This window comes from Gracilinanus agilis, chromosome X (genome assembly GCF_016433145.1).
Source record: "Gracilinanus agilis isolate LMUSP501 chromosome X, AgileGrace, whole genome shotgun sequence".
In the NCBI taxonomy this organism is placed as follows: Eukaryota; Metazoa; Chordata; class Mammalia; order Didelphimorphia; family Didelphidae; genus Gracilinanus; species Gracilinanus agilis.
Window position 1 is genome coordinate 15,134,169 of NC_058136.1, and position 17,804 is coordinate 15,151,972.

Sequence of the window (17,804 nt, forward strand, 5' to 3'; positions counted from 1 at the left end):
GCAGAAGCCACTCACCGAAATGTTTGCGTGGAGTTTGATAAGAAAATGCTTTCTCTTAAAACTCAGCTTACGGATTTTAGCCCAGTTGAAAGTATTGATCTTCGTGGTTCCCTAGAATGGAATATATCGAAGACCTGTAGCTATGTGTCAGCACAGCCAGCCATAGGCAGATGATTCTCATGCAGCAAGCTCTGACCTGGCCTCTGCCTATGCTTCCTAGGAACTTCCATCTTAATGAGGTATGTACTTGTCCTACTACCTCATTAGGATGGAAGTTCCTGTAGAAAAGGGCCGCTTTCTTCCTTAAGTGCACTTTATTCCTAGCATATAGAAGGCACTTGATATTTGCTGGCGGGCTGCTTCTTCATTCATCTGCCCAAATCCTCTTCCTAAGGCACAGCTTTGATTCTACTCACCTTCTCAAAAGCTTTCAGCAATCACTATTGCCTCAAAGGATCAAATTATGAGCTCCTTGGCTAGAGACTTTCTAGCCACCTCCCAGCATCAGCCGGGAATCTGTTCTCTTTACCCCAGGGCCTTCTCCAGTGCTCTAGAGGGCACTCCTAGATTCAACTGGAATAGCTGGCTCCTGGCCTCTTCCCGGCCCTTACCTTTGTCTGCTCCTGAGCCTCAGAGGACGCTACCTCACCACCTGCTATGAGGTTGGACCTCCACCAGGGGTCTTGAATCACATGCCTCTCTCTAATGACTTCTTTCCAGAAATTTCCAGTCTAGCCTGGACTCATTCCTCAGGAGTTAACATACTTCTATCCCTTCCTACTAACCCCATTCCTGTGATTCAGAACCCCCGGCTGTCATACAATTCCTGTTCCCCAGCCCACACTTCCCATTCTTTTTATTTCTATCTCCTTGACCCCACCTGATCTTGAACGTTCCACTCAGATTTCTGTGCTGTGCTCTAGAACATCAGCTCCAAAGTGAACAAATTCACTTTCTACCTTTTCCTTTCTCCCTGGCCTTCACTGGCTCTCTCCTGTTGCACACTGCGCCCCACCACTTACCTCCAAACTCACCCTCTAGAATTATCACATGGCCACCCCTTCTTTGAGATTTCTGTGATTAGAATGTATCAGCCAAAGTGTTCACAACCTTTCCATGCTAAGAGTTACCTCTAGTATCAAAACCAAATTCAGTCTGGCTTTCTTAATTTGGTCCCTCACTACCTTTCTGATCTTTTTATACTTCTCTCTCCTCTACATACTCTATGATCCAGTCAGGAAATATGTCTTATGCTGGGAATAGGTATCCTCTAAAACCTGTGCCTCCTGGCTTCTCTGGCTTTCTTAAGACGGGTAAAATCCCACCTTCTTGCCTCCTTCCCCCATTTGTTACATCCTCCCTTTGAGATGACCTTCCATTTAAACTGTCTACAACTTGTATGAATATGGTTATCTGCATGCTGTCTCCATTAGAATATAAGCTCCCCGAGAGCAAGGACCATATTTTTGCCTTGTGGACAGAGTGAGGTAAGGTCTACCACAAACTGACTACTCTAACCTACGTCTCCAAACTTATTTCACACAAAGGAAGCTTCGCCTGAATTGGTCTACTTCTTGTTCCCCAAGCTCAGCATCTTAGCTCCTGCCTTCGTACATTTGCCTAAGTCCGACATGTTTGGTCTCCTCTGGGTATCCTACCCTAAACCTCCCAGCTTAAGGCTATCTCTCATCTCCATTTTCTCTAGAGTACTTTGTCTATATTATTCCTTTGTCCCTGTCACTTCCTCCATATCAGAGCTCTGTATGTAGTGGACATTAATAAATGTTTGTGTGGAACAGACTGCTTTTTTTCCCCTCCCTAGATGGACAGATAGATTTGGAGATAGAAAGGTAGGAAAGAGGCAGAATTGTTTCCTGCCCAGTACAATAACTGATTTTCATAATGATGACCTTGAGTCATCAAGAAAAGTTTAAATTATTACACTGGTTGGAACACAAGATCCCTTCCTCTAGCCCAGGGATCGGCAACGTATGGCTCTCTCTGCAGGAGCCATAAAGTCCATTTTTTTTTTCAGGTGCTATCACAGGAGTGCACACTGAGAGCACTGTGTGGCTCTCACGAAATTACATTTTAAAAAATGTGGTGTTTATGGCTCTCACGGCCAAAAAGGTTGCCAACCCCTGCTCTATCCTTTTCTCGGAAAGAGGAAAAAGAGGAGAGAGAAAGAGAGACAGAGAAAGAGATTTTTTTGGAAAGTAAAATCAAACCATATGCTGAAAAATAAACCTGACTGTAGGTTGCCCTGAATTTTATGTCTGATGAGAGGTCAAGGTAGGTAGATCATGACCTGCAATCACACCAATTCAGAATACTTTATTTCAGTGGTTCCCAAACTTTCTTGGCCTACCGCCCCCTTTCCAGAAAAAATGTTACTTAGCGGCCCCTGTCACATACTATCACTGCCCCCTTTTAGTTATTCACTGCCCCCCTGGATCGTTGCAGCACCCACCAGGGGGCGTTGGCGCCCGCTTTGGGAATCACTGCTCTATTTTAAAAAGGCAGAGAATGGCTTGATTGATCATGGAAAGATTCCCAAAAAGCAAGGCCTGTGACTTAAGTTAAAGAGGAAGATGTTTTGAGCTTCTCCAGAACAAGACAGAAAAATCAATAATAATGGCTCCCATAGCTCTTTAATTTTACCAAGAGCATTCCTCACAACACCCCCATGAGGTGGGCAACCCAAGAATTATTATCGCCATTTAACAAATGAGGTTCGAAGAGTTGAAGTAATTTGCCCCAAATCACATGGCTGGTGTTAGAGGTGAGATCTGAACCCGAATCTTTTCTGATTCCAAATCCAGTGTTCTTTCCTCCATGCCATTCTGCTTGAAAATATTCCAGGAGGAAGAGAATCCTTGGTCAGAAGATCACCTGCTAGCATGAACCCATAGTTCATCTGAAGCAGCTGGGATATAATAGAAAACATACTGAGCTTTGTCTGGAGTAAGCATGGATGTTCATATACACAGAATCACAGAATGGGAAGCAACTTCAGTGGCCCTCTAGTCCAACTTAACCAGGAAAAGACTCTAATCTAACACACTTGACAAGTGGGCATCCAGTCTACTTCCAAGGAATAGGAACCCTCCACCTCTCATGGCAGTCCATCCCACTTTGAAATAGATCTCATTGCTGGCCTAAACCTGTCTCTTTACACCTCCCACTGACTGCCTCAGTTTCTTCTCTCTGAGGCCGAACAGGACAAGTCTAGCACTTCCTTCACACAACTTGAATACAGCTCATGGCCCACTTGAGCCTTCCCTTCTCCATGATAAGTGTGTCCCTCAACTGATCTTCATGTCATGGAATCAAGGCCCTTTGCCATCTTAGTTACCCTCTGGTCCTTAAATGAGATTGCCTAGAATTGAACCCAACACTCCAGATGTGATCTGACTTTGCTATTAACTAGGGGACCTTAGGCAAGTCATTCTCTGAGCCTTAGTTTCCTCATATGTAAAACAGGGAGATTCAAGAAGTAGTATGGAATGGTAGAAAGAGCCCTCGACTTTGGAGTGAGTTCAAATACGTGTCATATCATCCCTGGAGAAGTCTCTCTCCCTCTCTGGACCTCTTTCCTCATCTGTAAAATAAAGGGTTGGATTAGCAGATGATCTCTAATGTCTGTTCTAGCCCTGAAAACCTGTGATCTTCTAAGACTAGACATGCTCTAATGTCTCTAACAGTTCCAAAAGTCTATGCGGGGGCAAGGTAGGAGGAAGAGATCTTTACCCGTAATACCAGCACTCCCATGTGGGCAACAGCCAAATGAATCTGAGTCCCTTCTCCATCACTGGCAGGATGAGGCCTGATCCCATACATCTCAAGCTTCCTTGCTACATCCAGGAGTTGAATATCTGATTCTGCGGGGCTCTTACCACTGCAAGGGAAAGAGAAGGACGATCCTCACAACTCTGCTAGAAGGACCTCTTCCCCATTCCCTCTCTCCCTCACTCTGAGAGATACCTTGTGCTATACAGCTGGAAGGGAACTGGACTTGGAATCCAAAGACCTGAGTTCAAGGTTTGCCCCTACCATTTATCAGAGAATCTATATCATGTTGTAAAGAGATCAATGGGCCTGATATAAGAAGGTCCTGAACTGCAGTCTCATCTCTGATGTGGATTAGCTGTGTGACCTTGAGCTAGCTCCTTGCCCTTTCTGGTCCTCAGCTTTCAAGCCTATGAATTAATACTTGCCCAACATGGGCAAGTTGGGAGGAAGAGGCTTTGTAAAAGATCAATGCCATTTGCTATGTGAACTTGGGCAAGTTCCAGGCTTGCCAAGACATTTACTAGATTTAAGGCCTTGAATGCCACTTCTCTCTAGGCTTCGGTTTCCTTATATATAAAATGGGGGAACTAGACCCTATGACATCTAAGGTCTCTCCAGACAGTCTATATGGGGACGAGGAAGGACGAAAAGATTCACTCTAGACTATATCACTTCTTGTTGTTCGGTCATGTTATTGTGTCCAACTCTTCATGACCTCATTTGGGGTTTTCTTGGCAAAGATACTCAGGTGGTTTGCCATTTCCTTCATTTTATAAATGAAGAAATTGAGGCAGAGTTAACTGGCTTGTCCTGGGTCACACAGCTAATAAACATCCGAGGCCCAGTTGGAACTTAGGAAGAAGATAAGTCTTTCTGACTCCAGGCCTGGCACTCTATTCACTGCAGTGCCACCTTGCTGCCTCTCCTAAATCACTGCCTTCCTCTGAAATGGAGTTCAGAGGGTTATGAGACCTTACAGGTCACTTCGGTCTACATGGATCAGAGGTTAGGAAATCATCTAAGCCAGTAGGGTCCAACTCAAATAGGAATGGGACACTAAACCTATGGGAGCCCTGATTTAGTTTTAAAATGTAATAATATTTGTGTGGTTTGTTTTTTTAATTTGTTTTGTTAAATATTTTCTAATTCCATGATTCTGGCTTGGGTCACATTTGGGAGTGCAATGGGCCACAGAGGGCATTGTGTTTGACACCTCTGATCTAGTCTAATGCTCATAACTGAGGACCACAGAGATAAAGAGTCTCATCCAATGGCATATGGTAATTGATCAAGCTGGGATGTGACAATGATACTCTCACTGCCTAATTTACAGGCTTGTTAGCAAATGAGATAGTATCTGTAAAGCGCTTTGTAACCAAAGAAAGTGCTCCAGAAATACCAGCTGCCTTTATTATGTTCATATCATATCCCTGAGCTGCTCCTTTCCAGCTTTATTTTCAGAGACTGTTTCAGGCCGAGCCGTTAGTTTGGGGCTGATGAAGGCAGGCACTAATTAAAGTACTCACATGTGCCTTTGATGAAAGTGCAGGATCTTGCTGTCTAAGCCGCCCTGGTTAGGTAAGTAGTGGTTTTGTTCCAGATGCTTCCTGTCTGTTTCTTCATGAAAGTCACCCAGCTCTGCTACAGTGGGAGCAAAAGGGAGAACAAGAAAGAGAAAGCCATGACCCAGTTGATAACTTGGGCCATTTCCTTTCCTTAGAAGAGCCCTCGGGAGGTTGCTTCAGTCAGTCTGCTGCTAACCAAGGGCAAAGGCAGTGAGTGGCATCCCTGGCATCCTTGCTACAGATCAATTCTGCCACCACAGGAGCCTGGTCTCAGAAAACCCATCTCCTATTAATACAATCCAGCCCTTGAGATGTCAGCGGTTCAGTGGAACCTTGTTATTTGAGGATTACTGCTCCTGTCAGATGCTCATGCTTCTCTTCTGCCTCCTCCCGCCTCTCTTCTCCCCACTTTGAACCCGCCCGCCTCTTCATCTCCACCTCCTTCCCATAGGGTGACATGACAGCCAAAAAAGTCCAGGCCAAAAAAGTCTTGGCCTACATTAAGAATGACAGCATTTGCAGCTAGGGAAGTGATGGTCCTGCTAGCCTGTGTCCTGATCAGATTGTACCTGGAGGACTGTGTCCCATTTTGGCCCAAATTGGGGGGGGGGGCAGATAGAATTTTTTAAAACTCATTTTTATTTTAACTTTTTTCATATAACATCAATCTATTTTTTCTCCCTGCCGCTGCCACCCCTCACTCCATGAAAAATAAAAAATAAAAACAAAACTCTGTAATAAATATGAAGTCAAGTAAAACAAACTCTCTCATTGGCCATGTCTAAAAAAATCTCTGCCTCATTCCATACCCTGAGTCCATTGCCTCTCTGTCATGTTTCATCATAAGTCCTCTGGAATCATGGCTGGACACTGCCATTTCAAAGTGGTTTTTGTCTTTGCATAAGTTATTCTCCTGCTCACTTCAGTCTTCATTGGTGTATATGATTTTTCCTAGGTTTCTCTGAAACCAACCCCTTCATCATTTCTTATAGGATAATAAATAGTATTCCATTTCATTCATGTAACCCAGTTCATGGGCATTGCGCCTCAGCTTCTACTTTTTTACCACCACAACAAAGAGCTGATCAATCAATATAGATTTCTTAAGTACCTACTGTGTTGTGTGCCTGGTTCTTTCTTTGACCTCTTCAGAATACAAGTCCAGTAGTGGTATCTCTAAATCGAAGGACATGCACAATTCCAAATTGCTTTCCAAAATGGCTGGATCATCCTCAGCTCCACCAATAGTGCAAGAACATGCCCAATTTCCCATGATTCCTCTAACTTTGTCATTTTCCTTTTTGGCCATCTTTGCCAGTACGATGGGTTTGAGGCTGAACCTCAGAGGTGCTTAAATCTGCATTTTTCTAATTCTTTTTTCTAAAAAATTCTTCCTTTCTGTTCCAATGTTCTAATTTGATCCTCTGCTCCCTGACAGAGCAGCTGAGTTATGAATTCTCCTTCTAATGGAAAAAAGAGAACAAGGACTTCCATACTAATGGGAAATCTTAAAGAGCACAGACTTAGAGCTCAAAGGGACCAAAGAGACCATCTGTGCCAAATCCCTGACTTTACAGGTAAAGAAATTGAGGCTCTCTGCAGACAAGTAACTTGCCCAAATTCAGACAAATAGTTAGCAGCGCATGTGTTTGCATACATACATGTGTATGTATGTGTGTGTGTGTGTGTCTTCCAGCTTTCATTTCTGTAAGTATAAGATTCTAATCTAGGTTCTAGCTTCTTTATCGAGGCTTTAGTTTTCTTTACTGTAAAAGGGGGTTTCTATTGAGTTCAACAAATATTTATTAAGTGCCTGCCATGTAGAAAGAACTGGAGACACGAAGATCAAAACTAGCAGAGTTTCTGCCCACAAGTAACTTAGAATGTAACGGGAGGGGAGGGGACCCAACATGGATACAGATAACTATAATACAACAAGGGCTGTGCTTGTAACCGTAACCACTGGTTCTCTGGGGAAAGAAAATATACCAGTGACATACTCTGAAGTTTAATTTGCATGATTACATGGTCTCCATCACTTTCTTACAACTAGAAACAATAAATCAAGCCCCAACTTTCAGCAATTACAAGTTTCCAAGGTGTAAATGCTCACACTGAAAATTTCACAATCCATTCTAGAGCGCAGGAGCAAAGCTGTGATGCAGACAAAAACTTAAAAATGCAGAGAGCCCTAACTAATGAAGAGTTTGGGGAGGACTTCATGTAAGGAGGAAGCAGTGGTCAAGTACAGCCTTAAAAGAAGACCAGGAAAGGGGGATATGAGGAGGTATTTTCCAAGAAGGGATCTGGAATTAGGCTACTGATAATAGCTCACATTTCTAAAAGTCTTTAAAATTTGTAAAAAGCTTTCTCTATGTTATCTCATTTGAATCTCCTGACAAACCTATAAGTTATGGGATATTATTATTCTCAGAAGGCTGGCACTGCCACCAGGAAAAACCACCCACTATTCAAGATCTGTCTCTACCAAGGTCTAGCTATCTATGTGACCTTGGGCAAATCATTAAACCTCTTGGTGCCTAGGTGACTCAGTGGATGGAGACCTGAAGACAGGAGGTCCTGGGTTCAAATCTGGCCTCAATACACTTCCTAGCTGTGTGACCCTGGGCAAGTCATTTAACCCCCACTGCCCAGCCCTTACTGCTCTTCAGCCTTGGAACCAATACACAGTATTGATCCTAAGACAGAAGGGTAAGGGTTATTAAAAAAAAAAAATTCTTGGTGCCTCCATGGAACTGTAAATTATAGAAAAGTTGTTAATAGGTTCCCCACTGGGAGGCCCTGACACTGATGAAATGACAAAACCCATGAGGCTTCAACAAGCTAACGCAGAAATGATATAGCAATGTCAACTTGAATGGTGATGACTTGCTTTTTTTTTTTTTTGCTTCAAGAAGTGGAGTTTGGAGCATTTCTTCCAAACTCCTATAAGGGTCAGGGTTGAACTTTGAAAAGAAAAACTGGAAAATGATTGAATGCTTTATCACGCGAGCCTCCTGAGCCTCTTTGTGGGGACAAGTGTGTGCTGTCAGGCTGGGATTATCTGGGCTAACACAGTTGAGCAGGGGATAACTCAAACCAAAAGACGGGGCTGAAAGCTTTTGGCTGCTCAGCCTGTCTGTAGTCAATTTATCTCTTCCCATCCAATTCTGTTTGGCTTAAGCAAATAAGATGAAGGAGTTTAGGTGGCTTTGTTTCTCAGAGTGATTCAGATCTGACAAACAAGCCCTGAAAGGTTTAGACAAACAAGACCAGTTACCGAAAATATCTGACCACTGCTATCTCCTAGCTGTAAGGCCTTGGCAAATCTCTTTCTCTCTGTGGGCCTCAGTTTCCCCATCTGTAAAATGAGGGGACTGGATGAAATGACCTCTAAGGTCCCTTCTAGCTCTGACCATAGTCCTATTATTAACAGTTATGAGGCTAAGAAAAAAGGTGGTACAGGAAGAAAAGTACTGGCCCTGGAGTCAGAAGACCCAGGTTGAAATCTCACCCCTGAAGCTTGCTGCCTATGTGACCTTGGGCAAACCTCTTCCTCTCCCTGGGCCTCAGTTTTCCCTTCTGCAAAAATGAGGAAAATGGGCTGTATGGCCTTTGAGGGCCCTGCCAGCTTTAGAGCTATGGTTCCTATACTTAAACAATCTATAATTTCATCAAAATAGAGCTCTGGAATGGGAGTCAGGAAGACTTGAGTTCAAATTCTGTCTTAGATAAAAGTGTGAGACCCTGGGCAAATCATTTCACCTCTCTGAGCCTCAGTTTCCTCCTCTGTAAAATGAGTACAATAAGAGCGCCTACCTCCCAAGGTTGTTGTGAGATTCACAAGAGATAATTTGTGGAAAGTGCCTGATAAACCTTAAAGTGCAATCTATGTTAGCACCAGCTCCTAGCTATCATCAGAGAGTTTGGAAGATACCTGCTATGGCCAAAATATTCATATGGCGAACTGTGAGATGCCTCTCTGAACTTAGCTGGGCTAAAAAAATTAAACAAATACCCTACAGTTGTTTGGAAGGCCCACATGCAAAGCCTTTCTGGCTCAGAAAGTCCTGTCAGAGAAGTTTACACTTGGATGGCCAAGTCTTTGAGAACCTGGGTTCACCTCCACAATGAAGGGCAGCCACAGGCAGAGAGCAGAAACACTGCTTAATGGGAAGTGTGCCGCCTAGACTCAGATAGTGAGCTCCTCATCACTGCGGCTCATCCCTCCGGAAGTCAAATAGTTCCTTCTCCGAGATGCTGTCAAGGAGGTCCCTTCCAACTCAGAGTCTGCGATTCTCTGTACGCAGTCTAGTTAAAATTTAGCTGCTTTGGCTCCCCTATTAGGTCTACCATGTCTTGGCTCAAGAGATGCTGTTTGAATCACAATCTGTCTCCTCCTACAACCTGCAGTGGGCTCAGTCACTTGAAAGCAGCAGGAATTCAAGAAATGGTTGCTGGCCTATCAACTGACGTGACCCCAGCTCCCTGCTCCAGCTGAATGTGTTCTCCCCATTTGTACTTACATTGTAAAATGTGAGATACCAGCAAGGCTGTGCAGTTGTCACTACAGGGTAGCCTTCCTTGAGCTAAATCCTTCTTGATTTGAAGGGCAAAGAGATACCTGTGTGATAGAAAGCAGGCCCCAGTACAATTAGCAGGCAAGGTCCCTGGAAAAAGCAAGATCGAGAATGAGATTCAAGCTGATGTAAGAGCAAACACAGTTATGGCCCTGGGTTCAAGGCCCAAGTCTGTTACTACCTGTGTGACACTAGACAAATCACTTCCCCTCTCTGAGATTCAGCTACCTCAGTTACAACATGGGAGTCAGTCCCTTACAGTGCTGAGGAATGGCTGTAGGGAAGGTCACAGCCCAGCAGATTCAATGTTCTGTTAGTTTTACTTTAACAACTCCCATTTCTATACTGTTTAGAGATCTGTCCAGCACTCTCCTTACCAATAGTCCTGGGAGGGAGGGAGGAAGCACCAGTTTTTATTAACCCCATTTTACACCTGAATAAACTCAGGCTCAGAGAGAAAAAGGTTTTTTTTGGCCAAGGTCACCTAGTCAATAAGTGGAAGAGCAGAGGCTTGACTCTGAGTCTTCTAAACACAACTGCAGTGAGCTTCCCAGGATGCCCCATTCACAGGTGGTATAGGCAGAGAGAAAGACCTGGCCTCAAAGGTAGGAAAAGTCCCGAGTTCAAGACCAGTCTCTAGCACATGCTGCCTTTGTGAACTGGCCAAGTCAGGCAACCCTCTAAGACAAGAGTTCTTACGCGGGGCTCCCAGAATGTGTTTGAGAACTGACTTTCAATGCCTGTGTTGGATGCACTTAAAACCCTTCTCCTAAGAGGGGCTTCACAGGTTTCACCAGACTTCTGATGGGTCCATGACACAAAAAAGATGAAGGCCTGGACTACGAGTTATAGGGCAACTGTCCATCCACATTGGTAGCTCCTTGTATTGATGAAATTGCAAGCAAAATCCACAAATCACCCCCATCAAGGTAACACAATGAGCCTCCACTGCCTGTGCCTATCAGCACAGCCATATTCCCTGCAAGAAAGCAGGCTATATGGAAACGTGGATATCTGAGAAGAGGGTCTGTAAGAGGAACACACCTCTTACTCAGAGGCCAAAGCATGTCCAATAGTTAGCTGACACATGGCCAAATGGATGACCTTTGCTCCTCATTCTTTTTAGCCCATGCCATCATGAGCTTTCTTAACCTGGGGTCATCAACTTGTTTCCAAAAATATTTTGATAACTGTATGTTAACATTAGTGTCAGGGTCATGCATTCCTCACTACTATCTCTCACTCCCCATATTCAAGCTATTACCAGTCAAGGCCTGAAATCAAGGACTTCACTTTTATATCCCCTTCCCTCCTCTGACACTGCCACCGCTCCTCATACAGGCCCTCAGCACCTCCAGCCTGGACTATCGGAAATAGCCTACTGGTGGGCCTCCTACCTCAAGGCTCTTCCCATTCCAGAGATCTTCCTAAAGAACAGGTCTAAACATGTCACCCCCTTACTCAATAAATTCCAGTAGCTCCCTATTACCTCCAGAAGCAAACCACAAAATGTTCTGTCTGGCATTCAAAGCCCTTCACCACCCAAGCTCCTTCTACAATTCTAGTCTTCCTAAACCTTACTCCCAGACAAGTAATCTTCAATCAAGTGATACTGACCTCCTGGCTGTTATTTGAACAAGACTTCATCTCCCAGTTGTGGGCATCTTCCTCAGCTGTCCTCCATGCCTGGAACCCTCTTCCAACCTCATCCTCTTGGTTTCCCTGGTCTCTTTTATGTCCCACTTTCTGCATGAAGCCTGTCCCAGTCAGTTGTCCCCAATCTTAGTGCCTTCCCTCTGAGATTCTCTCCCAATTTCTCCTCTCTGGTTTGTCTACACCTAGCTGTTTGTATGTCGTGTCCTCCTTTAGACTATAAGCACCTCGAGAGCAGGGCCAGTCTCTTGCCCTCACTTGGTCCAGGGCCTGGCACCTAGCAGACACAATAAATGCTTGTTGATTTAGCTTCCTTTAAGATCCTAAGTATTTTGTTTTATGTATTTGCAAAAATTGTGCTAAGGAGGGGTCCCATGTGCTTCACTGTTCTACCTAGATCTATGAAATGAAAAAGATTCAGAATCTCAGGCCTAGTGAATCCTTCCTCCCATTGTCCAAAGTCAAGATTCAGATCCATTCATTCTCTTTGAGGTTTGTTTTGGACTCATTAGGTATAATGGCCAGAATGGGAGACTTGGTCGGTATCAGCAGACTGGAGTTTGATTGCAGCATGCCCTTCTCCCCCAAAGACACTTTTTGGCTGTGACTTTTGCCAAGACACTTCCCTTCCCTGGACCTCAGTTTTCTCATCTGTCCTTTAGGCTCTCCAAAACACATCTAGACATTAGCACACTTGTGGAATCGTGGCAGAAGTGCCATGATCAGAGGATTTGAAGCTGGGTCCAGGGAGGAAAGAACAGTGAAAGGTCTACAGGAAAATGGTTTCTAAAGAACTTTTCCAGAAAAGAAGTCTCATCTTTTGAAGTGAAAGTGCAGTGATGCAGGTATTCTGACTGTATGGAGCTAGGGGGCAGAGAGCAGATTCTCAGCACTGCAGACTTAGGATCATACACCCTGGGTTCTAGTCTCCTCTCTGCTACTGACTCCTAGTAATGATCTCTGGCAGGGCCACTCCCCTCTTTGGGCCTGTTTCCTCGATTGTAAAATAGGGATAATGATAATTTCACCACCTGCCCTCCCATGGCTCTTGTGAGGAAAGGACATCACAGTGTTCTATGTCTTAAGGAACCCTAGAAATAAGACAATATTGGTAGGAGCTAAGACTTTAGGGTCTACTGATGTTGGCATTATTGGAGGAAAGATTTGGCAGGAAGCAGAAATGTTTATGACACAAGTCTAGCTCACTGGTAGCCATTTGTCATCAACTGCTTTCTCTCCCACTTGTTATTGTCCCTGGTACCTATAAACATCTACTGCTTTGAGTGCCCACCAAAATCAGCTTGCAGCATAAGAGAGGAAATGTAAGTTTAGCTGAGAAATGAACCGTCCACTGGGTCAGGGGTCGGCAACGTATGGCTCTTTCTGCAAGAGCCATAAAGTCAAATTTTTTCAGGCACTGTTGTTACAGGAGCCGCACTGTGAGCACTGTACGGCTCTCATGGAATTACATTTTAAAAAATGTGGCGTTTATGGCTCTCACGGCCAAAAAGGTTACCGACCCCTGCACTGGGTTGTGCAGACAAGATTGGGGTTTGCATGCCCAACTAGGTCACTTGGGGAGGAGAATGGCAAACTTCCTTCACATATCTCAAAGATGGCACGTGCTTGCTTATCCCTGCTGCTGGTAGAGGTGGTAGTGCTGGTAGTGATCCCAGCACTTGTGTCATATACAGTCCTTGATTTCATGTACCATCGTCCCCGGCAACCCAGATGAATGAACCTCCCAACTTAATATCCTACTCCTGAATGATACTTGACTCCCTATTGCAGATGCTGAGTTCAAATATCATGTGTGTGGCAGTAGTGGTAGTTGAGGGGGAGGGGACAAGCAAGGACAAAGATGTTCCTCCCTTCCCATCTTCCCTCCCCACTAGAGTAACTAACTTCAAGCCTCCATTTGTTCATGCAACTACATCATAATATTAGGGCATTGGCCTAGTTGAGGAAGTACAATAAATACCTTGTCAGCTCGTCTCTCAGGTGTCCAGGATCCACTGGGAAAAATTTCACCATAAATTTGAAAAGAATCTCCTTAGGGTCTTAAAACACAACATCTTCATAAGTTTAATTTCAATGCCCATCAAGAACACTTGCATATCTTTACACAGTCACTGTCCGTTCTTCCCCACCAACTCCCCCAATTAAATGTTTTCTCACTTTTAAATTTCACTCCAATCAAATCCTGATCAAGATGAAAGCTCCAGGAGGACAGGCACAAAACTATGAGGTACAGCACGTGCTGTATGTAATAGGAATTTAATGAAGGGCCACACAACCGAATTACCTCAATGTTGTATCGTCCCAAGAGCTGAACACAGTGCTTAATAAATGTCTGGCGAATGAGTTATGATTAAGGAACCTGAATCATAAAATCTAAGAGCTAGAGGGGATTTCCATGGCCAACCAGCATCTGCCTAAGAATCATCTACAACATTCCCAAAGAAGTTGTCTAGCTTCTGCTGGAATATCTCATCTCTACTAAAGGAGAAGCCACTACTTCAAGGGCCAAAGCATTGTGCTTTTGGATAGCTCTGGTTGGTAGTGTTTCCTTACAGCAGTCTGTCTCTCTGTAAAACCTTCCCCCACCCCCCCACCCCCATTATTCCTCACTCTCCTTCCTGGAGCCAAAGAGAGCAAGTGTATTTCCTCTCTCACTCTTTTGTTCAGTCATCTTTCAGTTGTGTATGACCCTTCGAGAGCCCATTTGGGGTTTTCTTGGCAAAGTGGTTTACCATTTCCTTCTCCAGCTCATTTCAGAGATGAAGAAACTGAGGCAAACAGGGTGAAGTGACTTGTTTGGGGACACAAAGTTAGAAGTGTTTGAAGCCAGATTTGAACTTCCTGACTTCAATGCCTGGCATGCTATCCACTATTGCCCTTCCATTCTCCAGTCCTCTGAATACTCCCAAATGGTGGTCACATCTCCTCTAAGTCTTCTCTTCAACTGAACCTCTTGTATCACATGATCATAAATTCTTTCACTATCCTTTTCTCAATACACTCTAGTTTGGCTGTATCTATCATAAGAAAGAATTGCTGGAGTAGAAATGTAGATCAAAGCATCCTATTTTTTAGTCTAGCTTACTTGTGTTTTAATTTGGGGGAGGGAGGGTTTATGAGTGCTCTCTTACAACAATGACCACTACAGAAGTACTTGTATAACCCAGTTCAAATTGCTTACCATATTGGGGGGGGGGGGGAATGGAGGAAGACAATTTGGATCCTGTAATTTTGGGAAATGTATGCTGAAAATTGTTGTGGCATGAAGTTGGAAAAATAAAATATATACTTAAAAAAACTTTGAAAAGAAAAGAAAATGTAGTGCTCAGGACTGACTATCTCCAGGTAGAACTTGGACAGAGAAGAATATATAGCAGAACAATCACTTCCCTCATTCTGGAAATGCCTAGATAACATTTGCCTCTTTTTTTTTGGTTTTATTTAACACTGCTGCTTCACAAGTAGCTTGTAGTCCACTGAAACCTCCCGGCTCTTTTTTTTTTTATAGGAACTATTGTCTAACTGTACTTCCACCTTCTAGACTGTACTTGTCCAACTGACCCTTTGAACCTGAGTGTTTGAATTCAACTTCTATCCTTATCAAATTTCATTGATTCAATTTGGCTCATGATTTGAGTCCAAGATCTTCTGTGGGCCTCCAGTTGGTGCTGTGGATAGAACACTGGGCCTGAAGTCAGGAATGCCTGACTTTAAATTTTGACTCCGATATTAACTAGGTTGTGACCCTGGGAAAGTCCTTTAACCTCTGTCTGCCTCAGTTTCTGCAGTTGTAAAAAGGGAATAATTACCCCTTGAAGGGTTGTTGTGAGGACTAAATGAGATAATAATCAGAAAGCAACTTAGCACAGTGCCTAGCACATATTAGGGTGCTATGTAAATGCTAGCTATTATTATTTAGCTATTATGTTGGTATCTGTACCCTGTCAGCAAATGTGTTAACTATCCTGAAAGTTTGGTAGGTATCTTTGCCTTTATCCAAGTGACAAGCAAAAATAAGGACCAGCACAGGGCCAAGCACAAACACCTGGAGACCACTCTCCAAGTGGGCACCAAACCTTAAGGACCATTTTCTCAGATCTGCCCATTCAACCAGTTCTGAATCTACCTCCCTATACTCCCATCTAGCCCACATCTTCCCATCCTGCCCACTGGATGAGCGGGAGAGATTCTGTCAAATGCTCTGCAGAAATCCAAGTGAGCTATGTCTATATGATCCACCTACCAGTCCATTGTCAGGAGAGGGAAAGAAAGCAGCTAATGGCAGCTCTGTCATTCAGGACTCCATATTAGAAGTAGGATATTCCTTCCTCTTTTAGATATTCTTTGCTTGGGCAGAATTTCCTCTTTTCTTAAGCACTGTGTTCTCACCCAAAAGAGGATACAGCACTGCTTAACTGAAGGATGATGGGGAGAAGAGAGGGCCAGAAAGAGTCACATACAGAGAAACACGAGTGCTACAGAATTTACCTTTGTTAAAGTGAGATTCATGTACCTACTCACTCCCTCCACTCTCTCCCACTCCCCTTTCTTCAAGCTAAAGAACAAAACACAAGGACATATGACACTTGGGATTAAGGCAATCACTCCAATTAAGGAATTCACGAGAATTTTTGGCTTCCAAAAAGAGCCAGCATCTCAAAAGTGATAGGGGGCAGCTACCTGTTTCCAGAGCCAGTCCATGGTCCTATAAAAACAAGGCACTAGGGGGCAGCTGGGTGGTTCAGTAGAGGAAGAGCCAGGCCTAGAGATGGGAGGTCCTAGGTTCAAATCTGGTCTCAGATACTTCCTAGCTGTATGACCCTGGGTAAATCACTTAACTCCCACTGTCTAAGCCCTTACCACTCTTCTGCCTTGGAGTCAACACACAGTATTGATTCTAAGATAGATGGTAAGGGCTTAAAAAGAAAAACAAGGTAGTAAGCCAACATGCTCTCTATCTTGGGAACCAAAATCTTAAAGTTCATTGAAGTCTCAACCATTTGATGTAGAGGTTATAGCAAGGGGGAAAGGAGGAGACAGAGAGCAATTCCACCTCCTGTGGGGGTTAGACTGTATAATACCCTGAGGTCCCTGCCAACCCTCAGATGCTCGAATTCCATTAAAGGACCAATTGCTCACTTTTGCTCAGAGTCAACAATTCCCAGGCTGATCTTGTGCATCTCACAGTCATATATAGTAGATAAATCAGACCAATCTACCTCCAAAGAGCTCTCTGGCATTCAGAAGTAAGGACCAGCTTGGTGCCTGGGGGAGAAAAGAGCCATCTCTTTGTCAAGTCCCTGACTACTGAATCTAATGGGTAGGTATGAGTATTTTGATTGGGTCTCAGCCTCCACTTATTCACCATCTACAATCGAAACCTCTTCAAGTAAAGGGTAAAGGGGATTTTCGACAGGACATCCATATCCCATTCAGGTTCAAGGATCTGCAAACTGGCAGGGTTGAATATACCCCTCAAGGGCTGTAACACCCCCAGGCTTCTCACACACTCGGCCAACCAGAAGTTTGTTTCAGCCCACCCCAAGTAACCCATAGATTATTGGGTTTCTATAAAACTCATCTGAGTCCTCTGAGATTTCAGTAACAGCACTCATATTCCAGGGTAGGGCTTTACATAACTATACTTGGTTGCTGAGATGTTTTGAAGTTATAGGGTCATAGTTGTTTGAAGCTGGAAGGGACCTGATAGACCATCTTGTCTAGACCCTTCATCCTGAAGAAGAGGAAGGGGAGTTCCAGGAGGCAATACGGACAATGGCAGAGGCAGGATTTAAACACAGGTTCTCTAACTCCACTACATTGCACTCCTGCTCTCTCCTCTTCCCTCTCTCCTCCATTTTCAACCCAATCTCCTCTAGGAGGTCCACCCTGACCCTGAAACTAATCTCTCTCTCATTCTCTCCTTTTCCTTCCATCTCAAAAATTCCAAGATTCTTACCTTTTGTATTCTGGGAAATCTCAGGCCCTGGTGTCATCTTCCTCTGCCCAGATCCCCTGACCTAGGCACCAGGCAGACCTAAAGGGTGCTGAGAAATCAGCTGTTCAAAACTGGTCTTTTTCTAAAGAAAGTGAGGGCCAGAGACCTCAAACTAACTTGCCCATGGTCCAGCATCTACTATGTAGTAGAACTGTGGGGCAAACCCAGATCCTCTGCCTCAAAGTCAATGATGGT

General features: G+C 44.1%; 1 protein-coding gene across 1 annotated transcript in view; it reads right to left on the reverse strand.

The window, feature by feature from the left end:
• FRMD7 (FERM domain containing 7) overlaps positions 1–17,804 on the reverse strand; it is a 39,703-nt gene that overhangs the window by 5,301 nt on the left and 16,598 nt on the right. The window contains exons 5-9 of the mRNA XM_044682690.1: positions 13,572–13,650; positions 9,884–9,981; positions 5,319–5,433; positions 3,751–3,898; positions 16–111 (exon numbers count right to left, since the gene is read on the reverse strand). Coding sequence (XP_044538625.1) covers positions 16–111; positions 3,751–3,898; positions 5,319–5,433; positions 9,884–9,981; positions 13,572–13,650 — 536 coding nt within the window. The remainder of the gene's footprint in view (positions 1–15; positions 112–3,750; positions 3,899–5,318; positions 5,434–9,883; positions 9,982–13,571; positions 13,651–17,804) is intronic.